Raw genomic sequence first — 21,294 nt, 5'->3', positions numbered from 1 at the left:
TTCAGCCAACAAATATTTATTCAAGGTTTGCCACGAGCCAGGCCCTGTGCTCGGCCTGGGCTGGAACAGTAAGTGAGGCCACCCAGGTCCTTGTTCTCTAGGAGCTCAGGTTCTAGTGGCAATGCCCAGCCTCTGCTCAGGGGCCCCACACACTGAATGAGTGGGAGCACCCCCAGGTGTGCTGAGCCCCAGATTGTTTGCTTTCTACCTCTATGATGACAGCAGGTCAGAGGTCGGGCCACCCACGTGGCAGTCAGAGTCAGGAGTGGGGGGTTTGCCCAAGGTAGCTCACCCACTCAGTGGTTCTTTGAAACGCAGTGTCCCTGGACACGTGCAGGGCTGCCAGCACTCTGAACGCGGGGGTCTCTTCCAGGAGGGTGGGCTCTGATGGGATGGGCAGAGACCACGGGCAGACTGGGTGGGAGGATCAACTTCCACCGCACAAAACAAACCCCCAATGCCTGAGGGAACGCTGGCCTCCTGAATGCCCCTCAAGGTTACAGGCAGCCAGAAGGGGAGTTGTGGGAGGCCAGTGACAAGGAGGAGGAGGGGAGAGGCTGGGGGCTCCTTCCAGGGCTACGCCAGCAACAGACTCTCCTCCCTTGCTGAGACCAGAAGGTGAGTGAGGGCTTTGCAATGAGGGCAGGGCATGGAAGTGACTGTCACTCTTTGCTGGCAGGGGGTCTCAGGACTATAGGAACTTTAGAGCCTTGCAGACCTGCTTACGTGGACTCTTGGACCTATAGTTGGATCTGCATGGGACCTCTGATGCCGCGTGGTCCAACCTGGTCCCATCCTCTCCCTCCCCAGCCACACTGTACAGAGAAGGAAACTGAGGGAGTACAGAGAGAGGCACGGAGCTGCCCCAGGTCACACAGCGAGCCAGAGCTGAGTCCATATTGCAGGGCCATGCCTTCCTATTCTTGAGATGCGGAGTGGGCCTGGTCCAGTCTTGCAGTAGAGGAGGAGACTGTGGTGCTCTGACTTGGGAGGTAAAGGATGGTGAACCAGCAGCAGATGAAGACACCTGTTAGGAAGGAGAGGCCTCGGTGAGCCTGGAAAGGGGTGGGCAGAGAGTGGGGCAGCCTGGGCTGGTGGCTGCTGAGAGGGAGGAGACCCACCGTAACCACTCAAGAACTGCTGGGAAAGGCAAAAATGCAACCATTTCACAACCATTTCAAAAATGAAACAAAAAAGAACCAAATCGAAATCTGGGAAATGAAAAACAGAGACCTTCAAATAAAATATCTACATATGCCTATTACAGAAAAGAAAGAGCAAAATAGAGGAATTTTCAGACATACAAAACAACCATCACTCCCTCTATAAAGGATTATTATGGGAGGCACTCCAGCAAGAGGAAAAGGGAAAGTGTGGGGTGAAAGAAATTATAGTAAGTACAGAACATGACTTAGAAAAACTCTATGTTTCAAGGAAATCTGTAACTAAACCTCTATATGCAAGACAAATATTGAGAAGAGTTCAATGGGCAATTCAAGTATACCAAGGGCTCTGTTGTATTGGAGAGGAAGAGAGAAATACAGAATAACTCAGACCCAGTGGAAACTTAGTAGAGTGAAGTGTGCAGGCTTACATATTAAGGTAACCTCTGAAAGAATAACGATGTCAGCTATAGTTTCAAAGTTCATTTCTCCCCAACCATCAACCCCTGGGATTCTCCAGGCATGGACTCATGATTCTCCACCTGGAGACAGCCTCAGATGGCCTTACAGTCATAATTTCTATGATTATTAATATAGTTCCCACATATTGAAGACCTAGTAGTTCCCACATATGCATTGTCATTGTTCATTGTGAAATCTGGCAGGCCAGGCACAGTGGCTCACGCCTGTAATCCCAGCACTTTCGGAGGCTGAGGCAGGTAGATCATCTGAGGTCAGGAGTTTGAGACCAGCCTGACCAGTATGGTGAAACCCCATTTCTACTAAAAATTCAAAAATTAGCTGGGCATGGTGGCATGTGCCTGTAGTTCCAGCTACTCAGGAGGCTGAAACCAGGAGAATTGCTTGAACCCAGGAGGTGGAGGTCACAGTGAGCTGAGATCGTGCCACTGCACTCCAGCCTGGGTGACAGAGCAAGACTCCATCTCAATTAAAAAAAAGAAAAGCTGGTGAGATAAGTATGGGATTATCCCAATTTCGAGATGAATGAGGACGGAAGGAGCCGAGTGACTTGCTGGGTCAGGGATGGGGCTAGGATTTGGACCCAGGGCTGCCTGGCCCTAGCCACTAAGCCACACATCTCTCATGGGGCGCTGGGAGCCAGGCCTGGTCTTGGGGGCTTATACCCGCTGCATCTAGGACGCCTGGGTTTCTAGTGACTTCCCTGAACAGGTTGAGTCTCGTCACTCCTGTCTTGGCTGTTTCTCTCACAGTCAGACTGTGATGCCTCTCTGGGCTGTGCATGTAAGGAGCAAAGAGAACACATATAAACCATAGCACATGGACTGCTCTTACCCCTTTGCTGGGATCTCAGAGGAAGGGCCCTGCGGGGGCCAGTAACAAATACAGCAAGCATTTCCTTCCTACCTCCATAGATCCCTGGAGATCCCATCCATGTCATGTGGACATCATATCACATGATTCTGCCCTTCTGGTCGCAGCTGATTGGACCAGAGATGGACGATGGACACCCAACTTGCAAGGTCAGGTAGGGTTACGGCAGCCATGTTGGGTAACAATTTGGGGCCATGGGTAGTAAAGGGTGAGTGGAGAGAGAATGAAGGAGTTTCCACAGACACTAGGTGAGAGACTCCATAGCTCCAGGAAAAAGATAGGGAACGTATCTGCTTTGGTTTGGGTGGCTTTTTCTGATTCTGGTAGCAGCTCCCATGAAGGCAGCTGATATGTCTGGGATGTTCGTTCCTTCCAAATCTCATGTCAAAATGTGATTCCCAATGTTGGAGGTGGGGCCTGAGGGGAGGAGATTGGATCATTGGAGCGGATCCTCATGAATGGCTTAGCACCATCCCCTTGGTGATGAGTGAGTGCTCACTTGGAGTTCATGCGAGATCTCGCTGTTTAAAACAGCATGATGCCTCCCCACTCCCTTGCTCCCACTCTCGCCATGTGATACGCTGGCTCCCCTTTATCTTCCACCATGATTGGAAGCTTCCTGAGGCCTCACCAGGAGCAGATACTGGTGTTGTGCTTTGTCTAAAGCCTGCAGAACCATGAGCCAATTAACCCCATTTTCTTTATAAATTACCCAGTCTCCAGTATTCCTTTGTATTATAGTAACACAAACGGACTAATACAGCAGCCAAACTTTGCTGCCCTGGATCCTTGCTCTGAGTATTTGAAATCAACATCCTTGACTTCAGCTAGCCTGAACAGAGTCCTGTGTCTTGCAAACCACCCTCTTCCCCACCTCCCAATACCTCCTGGGACAGACAACACAGCCCATCACCTCCCTGGTGCAGGGGCCTCACCTTGCAAGGAGTTGAAAAGTGCAAAGATGTAGACGGTGGAGAGGCCCAACGGGGTGAAGATGGCCAACCCCCATGTCACACCCACCAGGCTCGAGAGGCCCAGCAGGGTGAGCACCTTCTTCCGGTTCTTCCCCCGCTCCTTGACCGCTGTAGCACGGGACAGGGTGAAGATCTTCCAGGCCACCAGGGCCAGGACCACCATGCCAAAGAGGAAGGTGATGAGGAAGTAGCCGTGGACGGTGATATAGAGGGCGTACATGGTTGTCCCTTCACGGAACCAGCATCTGGAGGAGGGGGCAGCTGTGGTGGGACTGGGAGTGGTACCTCTGGCCAGCAAACACAGGAAGTCCCCTGGCTGAGCTTTTCTGTCTGTGAAGGTGCCTCTCCCATTTCCACCCATCAATCCCTGGCTCTCCCGCTGTGGGAGGGGCCGTCACCTGGCTCCAGTCTGGTGTCTCTTTAATGCCAAAGTGACCTCAAAGACATGTTTCATTTGCCCCATATTACATTGTGAAAAAACTGAATTAGTGGCCGCCTTTAAAATCAGAAGCTTTGGTATAAACACCTAGATTTCTGCTTCTCCTATAAAATCATACACCTGGCAGCTCTGTGGATGCCCTCCTGAAGGATAGTAACTGACCGCTAATTAGATGGGCTTGTGACTGCCAGTCCGCTGCAGTCCCCACCTGGCCCACTGCCTGCACCTTTGTGACCCCTCCAGCTCCTGGGGCCCCTGCTTTTGAGGCCTGGGGACAGGTCCAAGGCCTCACCAGCTCCTCTTAGCACAGAGCCATGGGCCCAGTGGTGGGTGCCCCATGGATCCCAAGGTGTGAGTCTAGAAACTGAACTCAGCTCCACTGCCCTCTGCACTGCAGGGGCAAAGGGCCTCAAAGAGCATGTTGATCAGTTCCCCCATGGTGCAGATGAGGAGACTGAGGCCCTGGGAGAGATTGGGCCTGCCAAGATCACACACATAGCAGGCAGGGCAGAGCCCAGACTAGACCCAGGGCTACTGGGAATCACTGGGCAGGTGGTGGCCTGAACAAGGACACCTGGCTGGGCAGCAGGTGGGGGCTGAAATCCAACACACCCTCCACTCTCCAGGCTGCACATCCCGCATGCGGACGGGGTGACCTTTTTTACTTTGCCTCAGGTGCCATGTGGGCTCGTGTTGGCCCAGGCTCGAGTAAGGCATCCTGCCTCCTGGTCCAGTTCTCCCTCTCCTTTCTCTCTCATTTCACTTCCTCTCTCTCTCTAGGCTTCAGTTTACTTCTCTGTGCCATGAGCTAGCTGGATCTGAGGATTCTTCTGGTCTTGACATATTTGGTCTAGATTTTCCTAGAAATCCCTCCTCTCCCCACCTCTCTCCAGCCCCAATATGTGTAGCCGGGGAGCTGGTATCACCCCTGCTCCCACAGCTGCCACTCACAGCTCCAGAGAGGTGCGGTTCTCCCTATCACGGATGGTGTAGAGGCCGTAGCTGTTGGCACTCCCAGTGCCGATGACCATCAGGGCGGGCAGGCCTGGGCACAAGGGGAAACGGCATGACACCACTGGGGCTTACTGGCACTTCCTCCTCCACGTCCCCTCCAGATGGCCATCCCTCCAGCTCTGGGAACCCCTCCTCTCTCTCCCCAAGGCTATTTCCCTCTGCACCCTCAGGGCCGGCCGTTTATTCTGTCCATCCAGGCAGCACCTACCCCAGCCCACCAGGCTCAGCTTCAGGAAGTATTGCCCGAAGTAGGTGTTGAAGACCCTGACGGCGAGCAGGTAGAGGTGGAAGGCTTCAAGGCCCATCCAGGTGAAGGCACAGAGCAGGAAGTAGTGGAAGACAGCCCCCCGGGCCCAGCAGGCAGCATCAGACCCCTTTGAGCCACTCCCCACATTGACCAAGAAGGCCAGATTCAGGAGGAACAGGCTGCCACCCAGGGCCACGTGGATCTTTGGGGCATCTTCTGACTTGAACCTCTCCCGGGAAAGCCTGGGGTGAGAAATAAGAGGCCCCAAGGGGCCACAGCTCCCATGGGGAGCTCCCATGAGGCACCCAGGCCTGTCCACCCCAATAGCCTATGGCTCTCCACCCCCACTGCCAGCTCCTGCCCGCTCATCCAGCTTCCATCCCTGCCGGCAGCCAGAGTGGGAGTGTCCTGAGGTTCAAGTCCAGGAGCCTCTCATGGCCCACGGGGCCCTATGGGTTCCGGATCCTGCCAGCCTCATCCCTTGATCGATGTGAGGCAGGATAATAGGGAAAATGAGGCCAGAAAATGAGGCAGGAGAATAGCAAAGGGAATTAAAAGTTGGATAAAGGGCAGAATAAGTAAAAGCAGATAATAGAAGCAGGGTGAATGGGACGGGTGAGCAAGAAGTGAGATGAAAAGCAGAGGTTCAGCAGGCAAGACAAAAGTGATATAAAAAAGGGACCCCATGGCCGGCAAGATCCGGACCAAACCAGTAAGGGGCAGCTCTTCAGAGATGGGCATTTACATTAGAGAGAAAAAGTTTCTTTCACAAAACCCTGTATGATAATTAGCTACTTAAGGTTCATGCATATGGGGTGCATATCATGCATGTACTTAAAATTATGGGATGGAGGTGACACACAAACGTACACAGGCCCAAAATAACTGAGCAACACACCTATCAGTCAAAAGCCAGACACTGGCTAGAGATTAGGCAGCCTTGGGAAGAGAAGAAAAAAAACACCTGGAATGACCCAAACTACACCAAGGTGAGGCTGATCTCATTTCGCAGAGGTCAGCTCTTCCCACTGCTCTCAATGCCTTTCCCTGCTCCCCAGTTCCTCCCACCTTCTTTGCCTGACTCCTCTTCTTCTGCCTTTCAAATGCCCCTTAGATGTTTCCTTCTGGGGAGGCCATCTCTGAATGCCCCTTAGCCTGAGCTGAATTGGACATTTCCCAGCAGCATAGTGTAACTCCCCATCCTCTCCCTTCTCGGGTCTCTCCCATGCTGTGAACTTCAGGCCTAACAGTGGAGGGACCATGGATCCATTGGTAAAGTGGATGGACAGATGGGTGGATGCATGAAGCCGAAAATGCAGTAGGAGAGTGAGGCTTAGAGAGGGACGGGAGCCTTACGGGGTCACAGAGCAGGGCAGGGGCTCCAACCCTGGGCTCCAACCCTGGGCTCCAGACTCCCTGCCCAGTGACTCACCAGGCTCACCTCCCTCTCTCTGGAGCCCCCACTCTGAATTCTTAGCAAACCAGATCCAAAAGGGCTCTCAGCCGAGGGAGGGGAGCCGGGGGCTTCCTGGAGGAGCATCTGGGATCATGTCCACCTCACCTGAGATGCCAGGCCCCACCCTGGGGAGCTGGTGGTAATTTCTCCTGGCACTCCAAGCCCCGCTCACAGGGTCCAGCAATGCGGCCAGCTGGCAAGTCACACTCGGCTTGTTGGGGATGGGGACCATGTCCTAGGCCAGAGCTTGGAGGGTGGGGGTGAGGGGCACCATTTACACTCATGGGTTGGTCTGTGATGGATTGGGTGGGCCTAGTGGGGGCTGCAGCCTAGGGCCAAATGCTGACACAGAGGCACGTGGAGAGGGCGGAGGGACGGCCCTGGATGCGGGGGCAGGAGACCCAAGGGCTGCTTTAGGCCACCCCCAGGGACCCCCAGGAGGCGGGGGACAGGACAAGCTGGGGCACTGGCAGCTCCCCTAGGCTCCTTCAAGCTGGCAGATCCTGTGGGTCCCTCAGCCATGGCCTGGGCCCAGGCTGCAGTGCTCTCTGCTGTTTCTGCCTGTCCTGCACTCACTCCCACCTCTTCTGGACACAGCCCCAGGTTTCCCTAAGGAACGCCCGTCCCCACTCTCATAAGTCAGGGGCCAGGGGTTCTTTGTTAGCTCAAACCCAAGAGCAGACACATGGCCTGGCCGGCCAATCTGTGTATTCCAGCTCTTGACCACAGTGACCCAGACAGGCATGGGCACATGGTCCAAGTTAGACCAGTAAGACTCAACTCTGGTGTATACATGGGATAAAACTGCATAGGATGATATACACAGACATGCACACACATGCTCACACAGGGCCAGTTTCATGAGCATGTGACCTCTGTAGGACCCCATACGCAGAAGGACTTAATGTTCTACTGTCGCCATCTTGACATTCTTAAAATTTTTTGAATAAGGGGCCATATATTTTCTTTCTCTCTCTTTTTTTTTTTTTTTTTTTTTGAGACGGAGTTTTGTACTTGTTGTCCAGGCTGGAGTGCAATGGTGTGATCTCGGCTCACTGCAACCTCCGCCTCCTTGGTTCAAGCGATTCTCCTGCCTCAACCTCCTGAGTAGCTGGGATTACAGGCGCGCACCACCACGCCCAGCTAACTTTTTTGTATTTTTAGTAGAGACGGGCTTTCACCATGTTGGCCAGGCTGGTCTCGAACTCCTGACCTCAGGTGATCTACCTGCCTCGGCCTCCCAAAGTGCTGGGATTACAGGCATGAGCTACTACGCCCAGCCTTCTTTATTTTCATTTTGGACTGGGCCAATCAAATGATATGTCCTGCGCGCAAGCGCGCGCACACACACACACACACACACACACACACAGACACACACATGAATGTACATAAAAAATGGTGAAAACTGAGCAAAGTCTATATTCTAGTCAACAGTACTGTACCACCAGCTGCTGGTTTTGATATTGAACTACAGTTGTCTATGATGTATCCACAGGGGGAATCTGGGAGAAGGAACCACAGGACTCTGCACTATTTTTGCATCTTTCTGTTTTATCTCAAAATAAAATCCTTCTCAATCCTGGGATTCATCTTAGAATACTTGGAAAGAGGAGATCTCTTTTATTTCTGCCTAAGTAGCTAAGGAGCTATGATGCAATCCTGAGGCAGCCAGGGCCCCTGAGGGTGGTAAAGCTGCCCAATGTGACTGTCAAGGGGTGAGCAAAGCTGTGAGAGGTAGAGGGAGACCAAGTTCTGGGGACCTCTTTTGACCCCCTGGATCAAACCCTGCCAGAAGTCCGTGCACCTTGGGTTTTTCAATTACATGAACCCTATTTGCTATTTGCTATTCTCAGTTACGTGAACCACACATTCCCTATTATGTTTAAGCCAATTTGAGTTGAGTTTCTGCCACTTGCTCCTGAAATAGCTCTGACACATTTCAACCCCCAACCCCATTTTGGGATGAGGACACTAACGTGTGGAGGGGACAACGGTCAGAGGCTGCACAACCTGAATGCTTCCCACCCTGCCCTGCTGCCTCCCTTGAGGGCGGGAGGGAGACATGGTGGGGAGGTGGGGATCACTCACCTCAGAAAGGCATAAAGAATAATGGTGAAGGCCAGGAAGATCATGGAGACCCCACAGCCCGCCTGGGAGATGCGTGTGAGGATATGCACCGTGGACTGGTCCAAGGTGGGTCTCTGTGGGTGACCCCAGAACCGGGACCACGTCAGTTGGAGGCCAGGCCCATATACCCAAAGACCACCAGGCAGCCCCCTCCCCAGGGCAGGAGCTGGAAGCCCCTGGGATGGCTGGGATCAGAGTGGAGGGGGCTGTTACCAGGAGCAGGGCAAAAAAGGTCAGGTGGTCACAGCAGCACACGGTCCCCTCAGGTCTGACCTCCGTGGAGCAGCCCTCAGAAGACCAGTCTCCAGTGGGCCCTGGAGAGGAGGCCAGGGGAACAGAGGGAAAGGGAATATAGGGAGGGGAGGGCAAGGGAGGGGAGAGGAGGGGAACAGAGGGGAAGGGAATATGGGGAGGGGAGGAGAGGAGAGAGGGGAGGGGAGGGGAGGGGAACAGAGGGGAAGGGAATATAGGGAAGGGAGGGGAGGGGGAAGGGGAGGTGAGGAGAGGAGGGGAGGGGAGGGGAAGGGAGGGGATGCAGGGAGCAAAGAGGAAGGGAGGGGAGGGGAGAGGAAGGCAGGGGAAGGACTCAGCCAGTGGAGCTAGCCCCGCCCCACAGTGCAGCCCATACCCTCCCTTCCTGTCTTACCCCAGAGAAGGTCCTCCGGGCCCTACCTTTAGTCACATCCCAGAATACACAGGTGAGGGTCATGTTCTGAAACCGAAGAGTGGAAGTCAGGAGAGAGGAAAAGGGAAGGTTGGGGGAGGGCAGGGGAAGCGGGAGGACGGTGTGCTCCCCCGAGTCCTAGTGTGAGTGTGCATTAGGTAGAAAGCAAGGTTCACACCCATGGGCCACACAGAAAAATTAAGTGCACCATTTGATGAGCCCTGGGCCGGCGTGTGAAGCGCGTGACTGTGGTGTGGGGCTGTGGGCGGGAGGGTTTGCCTGTCTGCATGCATGTGTGCGTGTCAGGGGAGCATGGGTGTGGAGGATGTGGAATGCCATGTGTATGCAGGTGGGCTTGCCAGGTCCTCATGTGCACCTCTATGGTGTGTGGCCTTGGATCCAATTATGTGTATGGCCCTAATGGCTCCTCCTGGGCGACTGTGGAAGGGTAGGGGACAGATGTGTAGTGTCCCATGCAGGGCCCATGGGCCCAGGTGCGCCCACTCGCCTGTCTGCCCTGCAGTGACTGCCAGGCCTGAGCAGGGGACTCACGGGGGGCGGTCGCTGGTGAGAGAAGACGATCTCCAGAGGCTCAGCCAGCTTGGTGACACGCATTTGTCCCACACTCAAACCCACCAGGCGATTGTTCAACACGCTGCTGCCATCTCCCAGGCCGAGCCGGGGGCCCTGTGAAAGGGGAGATCGGGGAGGCCAGGTTGCAGAAGGGGCCATCCCAACCCACCAAGGCTGGGGTTCCTAGGAGCCTCCAGGAACCCATGGCCTTTGCTTGGAGGGCAGAGTTCGAGACCAGGGGACCAGGGAGCCAAGGAGTCACGGGCAGCCTCCTCCCTGCTGCTCCCAGTGGTCTCCTGCTTGGGCTGGGCCAGGTCAACTGGCTGCAAAGCTGTGCACATGACAGCTCTCCATTGCTGGCCTCCAGAGCTCCTCTGCCCTCTTAACTAGAGGGGGCATGGGGCCAAGATCAGCCAAGAAATGGAAGTCAGCGGGGAGGATGGCGTGCCCCTGAGGGTCTTAGCATGAGTGTGCATTCGGTAGAAAGGGGGCTGGTGGGGGGAGCACACTAGCCCTCAGAGGTACACACGTCTGCACAGGAGTGGATGCACAACTCTGGGTGCACATACCTGGTATACACATGTGCAAGGGCATGGGTACACTTGCTCGTGTGGATATGATCACAGCTGAGTACATGGGCTTGTGCGTGCACAAGAATAGAAAAGGATGTGCATGTTTGTGCATGCACGAGGACACACAGAGCACACAAGCACCCCCAGGACACATAGACAAGCCAAAGGGCACTCATGTGTGGGGGTCAAACATCTGAGAGCGTGTGACCAGTGTGAGTCTGAAGACCATAGACTCTAGTGACAGGTGTCTGAGATGGCCACGGGCTGCATTAGAAACACTAAGAGGCTCACTGCCTGCTCTGTCCCCATTGGATCCCTCGGCAGGCTCCAGTGACAGCAAGCTGTGGCATGGAGCCCCCAGAGGACCTAGCACTTAACCTTGGAGCTTCCCTGAGTCCTCACCTTGAAGAGAGTCCCTGGACCAATGTCCAGAATGGTGATGGCCAAGCTGACCACAGACCTGTTGCCTGTCAGGGATCGAAAAAGGCTCTTGGGAAGTCGCACTCTGTCAGGGGGCTTGTCCTCGTCCTTCATCACCTGCCTCGGAACCTACAACCACAGACACAGCAGCTCCCATCTGTACCCACCCCCCAACACGAGTCCTGCCACTCCCCCAGCTGGGAGGGGAAGCAGGCACACTGGGTAGGGGGCAGCACCTGGGGACTGTCAGCTCTGAAAGGCAGGACACCTGGGGCACAGTGCAAGCTCTGCTCCTCACAGGCTGTGCATCCCTAGACAAGTTATAGCCCTTGTGGAGCCTCGGTTTTCCCAATACAGAGAGTAGAGCTAAGCTTGTGTCTGTCTGGGCACCTGATGCCTGGGCAAGCTGAATGTGCAAGTATGAGGACGGCTGGAGGGCATGTGCTTTTGGCCAGGGCCCTAACAGTCCCAGTGTTTACACAGGGCTTGATTGTGACAGTGTCTGGCTTCTGACTCAGGAATAAATGGAAAGAATAAAACCGTCAGGAAGGAAGTTCAGGAAGCGAGAGAACAAGGGCAGAGAGGGAGGACACACACGTTTACTCTGAATGTCAAATCCTCCCCGCCCAACAACAACAACACATTTTTAAAAAACAAAGAATCGTCAGAATATTGAAATACATTTCAGTGGTCATTGCAAAGCATTTGTTTTTTTTTGAGATGGAGTCTCATTCTTGTTGCCCAGGTTGGAGTGCAATGGCGCTATCTCAGCTCAGTGCAACCTCCGCCTCCCAGGTTCAAGCGATTCTCCTGCCTCAGCCTCCCAAGTAGCTGGGATTACAGGCATGCACCACCATGCCCAGCTAATTTTGTATTTTTAGTAGAGACAAGGTTTCACCATGTTGGCCAGGCTGGTTTCGAACTCCTGACCTCAGATGATCCGTCCGCCTTGGCCTCCCAAAGTGCTGGTATTACAGGCGTGAGCCACTGTGCCCGGCTGCAAAGCATGTTTCATTCATTCTCTGAGCTCCCTGTTCCCCTAAGGGCTACAGCCTGACCCACCCAGGGCCTGCCTCAGAAGCACCCCATGCACATTGGCACAGGGGGTTTATGGCTGGAGCTGAAGGCCCCAACTTTCTCCTTCCCAGTCCAGACTCCCAACGAAAGGATATGTAGGTGATTTCTGGGGCCAGTACATAACCCCTGCAGAGGGCTCAGCTGCTTGAGTGACATAATAAAGGGTTGAGAAAGAATCTCTCTTCCATTTCCCTTTCTCCAGACAAACCTGAAAGTATCTCAATGTTAACCAACTCACCTTTGCTGCCTGAAGTTCCACCACCACATCCATTTCTTCCAGAAGGCAGGAGGCTTTCTAAGCCCTCACTATCCCAAGCATTCCCTGTGCATTATCTCATTTGCTCCTCTCATTCATCTTTTGTTTGTTTTGTGTTTCGTTTTGTTTTCGTAGAGATGGACTCTCACTGTGTTGCCCAGGCTGGTCTAGAACTCCTGGCCTCAAGCCATCCTCCTACCTCAGCCTCCCAAAGTGCTGAAATTGCGGGTGTGCACCACTGCACCTGGCCATGTTAATCTTGAAAGTGGGCAATACCTTCATCTTTTTATAGACAGAGAAACCGAGGCTCAGAAAAGTAATTTGCCCATGATCACAATGGCTGGTCAAGGGCAGAGCTGGGATGTGAATCCAGACCAGCATAAACCCAGAGTCTGTCCATCGAACCCTTTACCTCATTTCAAATATGTTCCCTCAGTAGAGGAGCTCACAGAAATTTTAGGCTTGGAGGAGTCTTAGAGCTCATTTTACAGATGCAGCTCTGCCAACTGGGACGTGGGGGAGGGACAAGCCCTAGTTATATCACAGGATATAACTCTCTTAGAGTTTTGAAATATATGTCCAAGAAAAATAGGGTCCGAACCAGCCAAGAGGGCTGGGGAACTCTTCACCTGAGAGGGCTCCAGAGAGAAGTAGAAGTCTTCTGCGGTGTTGGTGCTGAGGTTCTGAACCAAAGCCTTCAGGAAAGGTGTGTTCACCTTCTGCGTCAAACCTTCCTTCATCAGATGGGCCTCGTAGTTTAGCCAGTATCTGCAAAGGGCCAGGGATGGGGGGAGGGTAGGATCCTGCAGGCTGAGTTACTCACTCATCAGGCTCTTGGGGTGAGAGGGCTGACCCAAACTATCAAAGTAAAGACCCTGGGATCAGGACAGGAGGAAGAAAAGTGGCTTGGGGGCCGTCCAGGCTGCTCCTGCAGGATTCCAGCTAGGCGTCCCTCTGAGTATTTTATGTGTTTGTCTTTTTTTGTGCATATGGTAAAGTACACATAGCATAAAATTTACCATTTTAACCATTTTAAAGTGTCCAATTCAATGGCATCAAGTAAGTCACAATGGTGTGCAACCGTCACACTATCTAGTTCCAGAATATTTCATCACCCCAAAGGAAACCCATACCCATGAAGCTCTCCCTTCCCCCTTCCCCCAGCCCCTGCAATCACTAATCTGCTTTCTGTCTCTGAGTTTGCCTGTTCCAGATGGCTCACACAAATGGAATCATACAACATGCAGCCTTTTGTTTCTGACTTCTTTCACTCAGCATAATGTTTTCAGGGTTCATCTATGTTGTAGCATGTATCAGTATTCCATTTTATTTTATTTTTGAGACTGTCTCACTGTGTCACCCAGGCTGGAGTGCAGTGGCACAATCTCAGCTCACTGCAACCTCCGCCTCCCGGGTTCAAGCGATTCTGCTGCCTCAGCCTCCCGAGGAGCTGGGATTACAGGCGTGAGCCACCACACCCAACTAATTTTTTTGTATTTTTAGTAGAGAAACATGGGGTTTCACCATGTTGGTCAGACTGGTCTCGAACTCCTGACCTCAAGCGATCCGCTTGCCTCGGCTTCCCAAAGTGCTGGGATTACAGGCATGAACCCACTGCAGCTGGCCCTATTTCTTTTTTTAAATTATTTTTTGTAGAGTCGGTGTCTCACTCTGTTGCCCAGGCTGGTCTTGAGCTCCTGGCCTCAAGTGATCTTCCTGCCTCAGCCTCCCAAAGTACTGGGATGACTTTGGGCACGAGCCACAGTGCCTGGCCCCTGTATTTTATTTCTTTTTATGGATAAATACTATTTCATCATATGGACAGATCATATTTTAATTATGCCGTTATCCATTGAGGGGCATTTGGGTATTTTCCTCTTTTTTTTTTGGCTACTGTGAAAAGTGCTGCTACAAATATTCACGTACAAGCTGCTGCTGCTTCTTTTTTTTTTTTTTTTTTTTTGAGATGGAGTCTCACTCTGTCGCCCAGGCTGGAGTGCAGTGGAGTGATCTCAGGTCACTGCAACCTTTACCTCCTGGGTTCAAGCAATTCTCCCACCTCAGCCTCCCGAGTAGCTGGGATTACAGGCGCCTGTCACCAAGCCTGGCAATTTTTTTTTTTGTATTTTCAGTAGAGACAGGGTTTCACCATGTTGGCCAGGCTGGTCTCAAACTCCCGACCTCAAGTGATCTGCCCACCTCGGCCTCCCAAAATGCTAGGATTACATGCGTGAGCCGCCGTGCCTGGCCCATGTATAAGCTTTTGTTTGGAGACTTGTTTTAAATTCTTTTGGGCATATACCTGGGCAGCACAAAGAGGAGCCTCTGAATAGCTCTGGGGTGCTAAGAAGCTACTGGATCACCTGCAGGTGGGAATGGAAGCCTTTTCAGGCCACTGAAATAACATGATCCAATGAGATGGCTGTCCTAACACCAAGCCTGAGAGCACAGGGCTTTAACTCATTCCTTTAACACATATTTATTAAGTACTAAGGTAAGCCACGTGCTTTTCTAGGCATCCCAGAAGAGTTATGGGCAACTTTGATTAGGAGTGGGAAAAGGAAAGAGAGGCAGAGATATTTTTGGAGATGGATCCTAAAGATGTTGTATTCTAAACCCCTTCATTTCCCTCACCCCCACATCTAACCAGTCTCTTGTCTTACGGAGTCTACATTGTATCATCTCCCCAATCCATCTCTCCTTTCCAAGCACACAATGCCAATTGCTGCTAGTGGTGCTGACTTAGCCCTCACTCCCACCCAGACCCCTGTGATGCATCCTACTGGGTCATGTCTTCCTGCATCACCCGTCCCTGAAGCCTGAGCAATCTTTCCAAAATGCAGAGTTGACTATACTCTCCCTGCGCTTAAAATATGTCATTGCCCTGCCGCCCTCACCCATTGGTATAACTTACACAACCCTTCACACCTTAGTCTCTGCTTATATTTCCAGTCCTATCTCCCACCCATCACATCTGCCCATTGTCTCTTCCATCCCCACACAGTTTACATTGTTACAGTTCAAAGCATTGTAGTTATCCCCCATTACTTTCAAGTTCTGTTGCCTGTATCCTCACCATTGCTTAGATCCAGCAGGAAAACTCCTATGCACCCTCAAAGCCCTTTCCAGGTTTCCTCCTCTGTGAAGCCTTGGCCAACTTCCCTCCTCTGGGCTAACCTGGCACCTTGTCTGCCATTCTGTATACACTCTGGAGTCATCATTATTTGGGTCTGTGTCTGTCCTTCCACAACTCCCAAGGGCCAGGATAGGAGTGGATACATCTCTGAATACCCTAGATCAGTAGGGACCCCAACTGCCAGAATGGGGGTGTTGGGTCAGGGGGACTGTGGTGTCAAACAAGATGGAGGAGTCAGATGGGAGCAACATTTTCTGGGGCCATGGGGGAAGATGGCCCCATCCCTTCCTGATAGTCCTCCTCCCAGCAGCTTCAGATTCCCCCTCCAGCTCAGGGGGCCCCCTCACCTCTGCAAGTTTTCCACATTGCAGGAGTTGCTGCCCGACTGCCTGCACTTGGTGAAGCACAAAGCCTTGTCATTCAAGTTGAAGATGTCGTACATGTTGTTGCTCCCCAGGCAGGTGTTTCTTGGCCCTTCGGTGGGCTTTTCCTGACCTAAGGAAGGAATGCAGAGAGTGTGAATGGGCTGGACGAAGATGGGCCGCAAGGATGAGGAGCAGGGAAAGGAGCTGGGGCTCCAGAGTCTGGTGGTTGGGCTAGAATTCCAGCTCCATGCATCACACTAACGGTGCACTTGAGCAGGATGCAGACCCTCTCTGGGGCTGTTTCCAAGGTAAAAGCAAATACCCCATCTCCCAGCGCTGGTAGGATGCTTTGGGGAAGCATGTACAAAAGGCTTGGCACGTGGCTCTGTAAATAAAAGGTTTCATATGTTTGTGCTATTACTCCTTTACCCCTTCCTCCAGGGAGTCTGCCTGGCTTTTCAGTTATTCCACATCAGACCTTCCAAAGCCCTTGCAACTGTGGCCTCCTGTTTAAACTCTTGGATGTATTCTGTCTTGGTTTGCCTCATTCTCCCACATTCACACTATCTTATTTGTGTAAATTTAAAAAATGATGTATTGGCAGGGCGTGGTGGCTCACACCTGTGCTAAGAAGCACACACAACCATCACAGCTACCTCCTGGGACAGGTAGAAAATACAGCAAACCAAGGCCCCTCCAGCAAAATGACTTGAGAAACGTTACTAGCTAGTTGGAGGCTGCTCCAGAACTAAAGACCAGCTTTTGTGACTTTTAGTTCAGTTCCCTTTCACCTAATACAGGGCACAAAATGGAAGCTTTGGGTCATCTACTAACTGTATGTCCTGAGGCAAGTTACTTAAACTCCCTGAGGCTCAATCTTTTGCCAGCAAAATGGAGCTAATAATACATTCCTTGCAAGTTTTGGGAAGGATTAGAGATAAAGGACATAGCTCATTGTAGGTGTTCAAAGAGTTTACCATCTTTAATGGTTTATTGCACAGCCTTCTGGAAATTTTGCAGAAGGTATGCATATGCAAGTATTTATAAGTACATCATTTTTTTAAGGAAAAAATGTTTTAATTAAGAAGAGGGGGCTCTCACTATGTTGCCCAGGCTGGTCTCGAACTCCTGTCCTCAAGCGATCCTCCTGCCTCAGCTGCCCAAATTGCTGGATTACAGGTGTGAGCCACCAAGCCCTGCCGATACATCATTTTTTAAATTTACACAAATAAGATCACTTAACAATATATCTTTTTTTTTCTTTTGAGACAGAGTCTTGCTCTGTTTCCCAGGCTGGAGTGCAGTAGCATGATCACAGCTCACTGCAGCCTAGACCTCCCAGGCTCAATCGATCCTCCAACCTCAGCCTCCCAAGTAGCTGGGACTACAGGCACATGCCACCATGCCTGGCTAGTTTTTCATTTTTTTATGTTGTTTATTTTTATTTTTTGTAGAGACAGGGTTTTGCTGTGTTGCCCAGGCTGATCTCAAACCCCTGGGCTCAAGCAATCCGCTCACCCTGGCCTCCCAAAGTGCTGCAATTTATAGGCATGAGCTACCATGCTTGGACTAGCAATATATCTTGAAGAACTTTTCCACCTCATTCTTTATATACTTGCAAACTATTCCATTCCATGGGCATCGCAACACTTTTTTAACTGGTCCCCTCTTGGTGGACATTGTTTTTCACAATCTGCCATAGGAATTCTTGAGTGTGCATCTTTTCAGCTTGTGTTGAGAACTCATAGAAAACATTCCTATCTTAGGACTTTCTGTATCTAACTGTATGTGCTTTAAAACACCGCCAGGAAGGCTGGGTGTGGTGACTCACGCCTATAATCCCAGCACTTTGGGAGGCTGAGGTGGATGGATCACCTGAGGTCAGGAGTTTGAGACCAGCCTGGCCAACATGGGGAAGCCCTACTAAACATACAAAAATTAGCCAGACGCGGTGGTGGGTGCCTGTAATCTCAGCTACTCAGAAGGCTGAGGCAGGAGAATTGCTTCAACCCGGGAGGCGGAAGTTAAAGTGAGCCAAGATCACACCACTGCACTCCAGCTTGGAAGACAAAGAGAGACTCTGTCCCGGAAAAAAAAAAAAAAAAATTCCTATTCTAGGACTTTCTGTATGTGCTTTAAAAAACTGCCGGGTATTATTGAATTTCCCTCCAGAAAATGGTGTACCTATTTATACTCTCACTCAAGGTGGATAAGAGTGACTATTTATCCACATGCCTATTATTCTATAGCTTACTGAACTTTTGGATTTTTGCCAGTCTGAGAGATGACACTGAATCTTATTTTCATTTAAGGAGTTTGAGCATCTACCTGTATATCTGCGGCCACTTATATGTCTTTTACTCTGAAGTGCTTTGTTGTATCCTTCTCCCATTGAGGGTGGGAAGTGGGTCTTGGCTCTGCATTGTCACTTTTTGGATTGCCACCCCCAGGAAGTGTTAGGAGAGCTCCCTCTGTGATGGGTGGTGCTGGGGGCTGAGGCGGGCAGGGGCTCATTTGCTTTCCATTTTTTATTTCCCTCTCTGGTATTTGATTTTTTAAAAATCATGTCCAGTATTACTGTCACATTTTTTAAAAAACTGTTCATTTTTAATCATTAAGACAAAAAAAAGACATGATAAAAATAATGGCTGAATAAAGAGTAACAGCAGGGTAAAAAAAATAACATTTTAGAGGGGATTTTGTAATAATGGACTCTATATGTGATAATTCATTTTAGATAGCTTATAAAGGAACTGTAAATTTCTGTTAGTTTATAAAGATATTTATGATGCATTGTTTAATGGGAAATGAAAATGATAGATGAGCATGAATATAGTATGATCCATGTTGGCTTTTTAAAAAAGGGGAGAAGAGGGAGAGGAGGAGGAAGACAGAAACAGGGAGAGGGAAGAGAGGAGAGGGGAGGAGGGGAGGAGGGGTTGAGAGGGGAAGGAAGAGGACAGGAGAGGAGGGGAGAGAACATTGTCAGCTTGAGGGCGGGTGCCATTCTCTGCCATCCCGGCCCTGCTGTCATGAATGGGTGCAGGTGCAGGCCTCCCTCCCGGATTGCCATGAATTTCAGCGCAGGCATGTAAGTGAAGCTCTTGGCAAGCACCCTACACAGACAGGATCATTAAATATCTTTTCTGTGTTTATTCTTTGAAGACACTGCAAGCATTTCATGTAGACAAGGAGACCCTGTGCTAGGCCTGTGGGTGGGATAGCACTCCCCTCCTCTCCAGACCCTCTATGCTCCAGAGCCTGGCCTCCATGGACTGCCTCATTTGGGGGTCAGCAAGTGGAAAGTGGACTGGAGGTCAGAGGGCAGGAGGAGGGCAGGGTGGGCATTTGCCCCCACCCCGCATGGCTCCTTCAGCCCTTGCTGGCTCACCGTGAGCAAACCACCGCCATTTCCCTCCTGTAGCCACAGTCTGGCTGTAGAAGCCCAGGGGGCCACTCCCTCCTGGGCCCTTTAGACCTCACGGTGCTGAAGGCTGCCCCAGGTGCCAGCCTGCCCAGTGACCACCCTCCTTGCTCCCCGTGCCCTGCCCGCACCTTTGTCACGTGTCCCTTTATGCCAGGCCCTCCATTGCATCCACCCCTTGCTCAGCCCTAACAGCTGGGTCTCACATGCGAGTCCCCACCACACTGTGTCACTCCTGCAGACTGTGAGCCTTTTGAGGGCAGGGGCCAAGTGGTACCAGCAGGAGCAGAGGGCACCATCGATGCTTCCTGAATGAATGAATGAATGAATGAATGCGCAAATGGAGAATGGAGACTAACACATCACTGTCCACACAGGAAGTGTGCAGACCTTCCCGTGTGTAGACCCCTCAGAGCTCCTTGCTCAATCAAATGGCTGCTGCTCTGCCCCAACCAGAGCACCCACATCACCATGGGGGAAACAGCATCACCTGGAGGAGCCTTGAAGGCCCAACCAGCGATGACAGCTGGGACCTGAGGATGCCCATGAGCCCTGGTCACAGCTGCCATCGGTGGCTCCGTTCATCCATCTATCAAGGGCTGCCCGGTGGCCTGCTCTGTACCAGGGTCTCCCAGGGCCACTAGGAGGATAGTGCTGTCATCTCCCACCCTTTTTTGAGCCAGGGACTGATTCACTCCACTGAATCTTCCAATGTTTGAAAAGAAGAGGGTTCTTTGAAGCCCAAATAAGTTGATCTATGTGGCCAAAGTCACGCGACCACATGCTGGACACACAGGGAGATGGACATGCAGGCCCCTCACCGAGTCAGGAGCAAAACGAGAGTGGCCCGCAAGGCCCAGAGACAGGAGCACTGAGGAGGGAGCACTAACGGGGGAGCACCTCCCTCTGTCCAAGAGGGTTGCTAAGATGCCACAGAGGCCAAGAAGGGTAAATGGAGCCGGCTAAGTGGGCAAGGGGTAGGGGGACAGCTTTCCTGGGAGAGAGGCCAGCAAAGGCAAGGCCCGGGCACTTCCATGGCCTCTGGAGATGCACCATGTGTTTGTGTGTGTGACGGGAGAGTGACGGGGAGGAGTGTAGATCCTGGCTCAGGCCACTGAGGACCAAGGGGTTGTGGCTGAGACTGGGAGAGGGAGCCGGTGTGGGGTGACATGTGCGGGAGGAGAGGTCCAGAAGAACGAGGTGACAGACCTTCCCGGCCTCAGCTTCCAGAGTGTCCAAATCCCGTCCCCAGGATCTCACAAGCCAGCTGGAGAATTGCCTGCCCGGGGCCAACCCCTGTCTCAGAGCCAGGCCTGTCAGGGAGACACAGCCCAGGTTGGGGAGTCAGGGAGCACCCTCCGACCTCCCCTATCTCCAGGGCACTGTGGAGCAACAAAGGGAACCTGAGACCAGTCCTGAGCAAGGTTTAGTGGAAGGACAGGACTGACCCAAAGGGACAGGGCTAGAGGAGGTGCTGAGGCGGCCACGGGGGGTCTCGGAGGACACATCCCAGACACCCCAACTCCTCACCTTCTCTAGTCCCTGCGTCTGTCCCTGGATCCCTCCCTCGGCAGGGCAGGGTCGGCCCAGCGTGGCAGGAGGGGATGAGGTGCCAGCCACTCACCTGAGGTCAGGAGCAGGAGGAGCAGGAGCAGGGCCCCCAGGCCCCTGGGCGTCGCCATCCTTGGCCAGCCTTGCCCACGCCAGGAGCTCTGTGGCTGTCTGGCCCTCTGGCCCCAGGCTCTGCTGAGCTGGCCTGCCCCCACCCTGCAGCCCCACCACTCTGGCTTCCTGTGTCCTCTTTCTCACCCTTCCTGCTCGATGGCGCCATTGGTTGGGTTGCGAAAGGTGAGTGTGGGGAACTGGGCAGTGCTCCCAATCTCACCGCACCCTGGGTCCACCTGCAGAGGGAGCTGCTGAGCCCACCCAGGTATGTGCCCCCGGGGCCCCACTGGGGTAGGATCTACGGGGCTAGGGGCTGGGTGGCCACAGGGGCCTGGCTTAGAGCGGATCCCTGGGAACTGTGATGAG

The 21,294-nt window shown here is 52.4% G+C and overlaps 1 protein-coding gene across 1 annotated transcript; it reads right to left on the bottom strand.

The window, feature by feature from the left end:
* On the bottom strand, window positions 1–20,987 carry ADGRG3 (adhesion G protein-coupled receptor G3). The gene is made up of 12 exons (XM_003823738.6): window positions 20,888–20,987; window positions 15,822–15,969; window positions 12,968–13,106; window positions 10,988–11,134; window positions 9,993–10,127; window positions 9,449–9,488; window positions 8,990–9,090; window positions 8,738–8,850; window positions 5,152–5,432; window positions 4,881–4,974; window positions 3,452–3,735; window positions 1–1,027 (listed from the first exon to the last, which is right to left on the bottom strand). Exons 1-12 carry the CDS (start codon window positions 20,943–20,945, stop codon window positions 918–920), a joined length of 1,650 nt encoding a protein of 549 aa, XP_003823786.1. The 5' UTR covers window positions 20,946–20,987; the 3' UTR covers window positions 1–917.
* Between the last annotated feature and the right edge of the window lie 307 nt (window positions 20,988–21,294).

The sequence above is a fragment of the Pan paniscus genome, chromosome 18 (assembly GCF_029289425.2).
Source record: "Pan paniscus chromosome 18, NHGRI_mPanPan1-v2.0_pri, whole genome shotgun sequence".
NCBI classification, from domain to species: domain Eukaryota; kingdom Metazoa; phylum Chordata; class Mammalia; order Primates; family Hominidae; genus Pan; species Pan paniscus.
The sequence above is the reverse complement of the archived record's forward strand: the minus strand, read 5'-3'. Positions and strand labels throughout refer to the sequence as shown.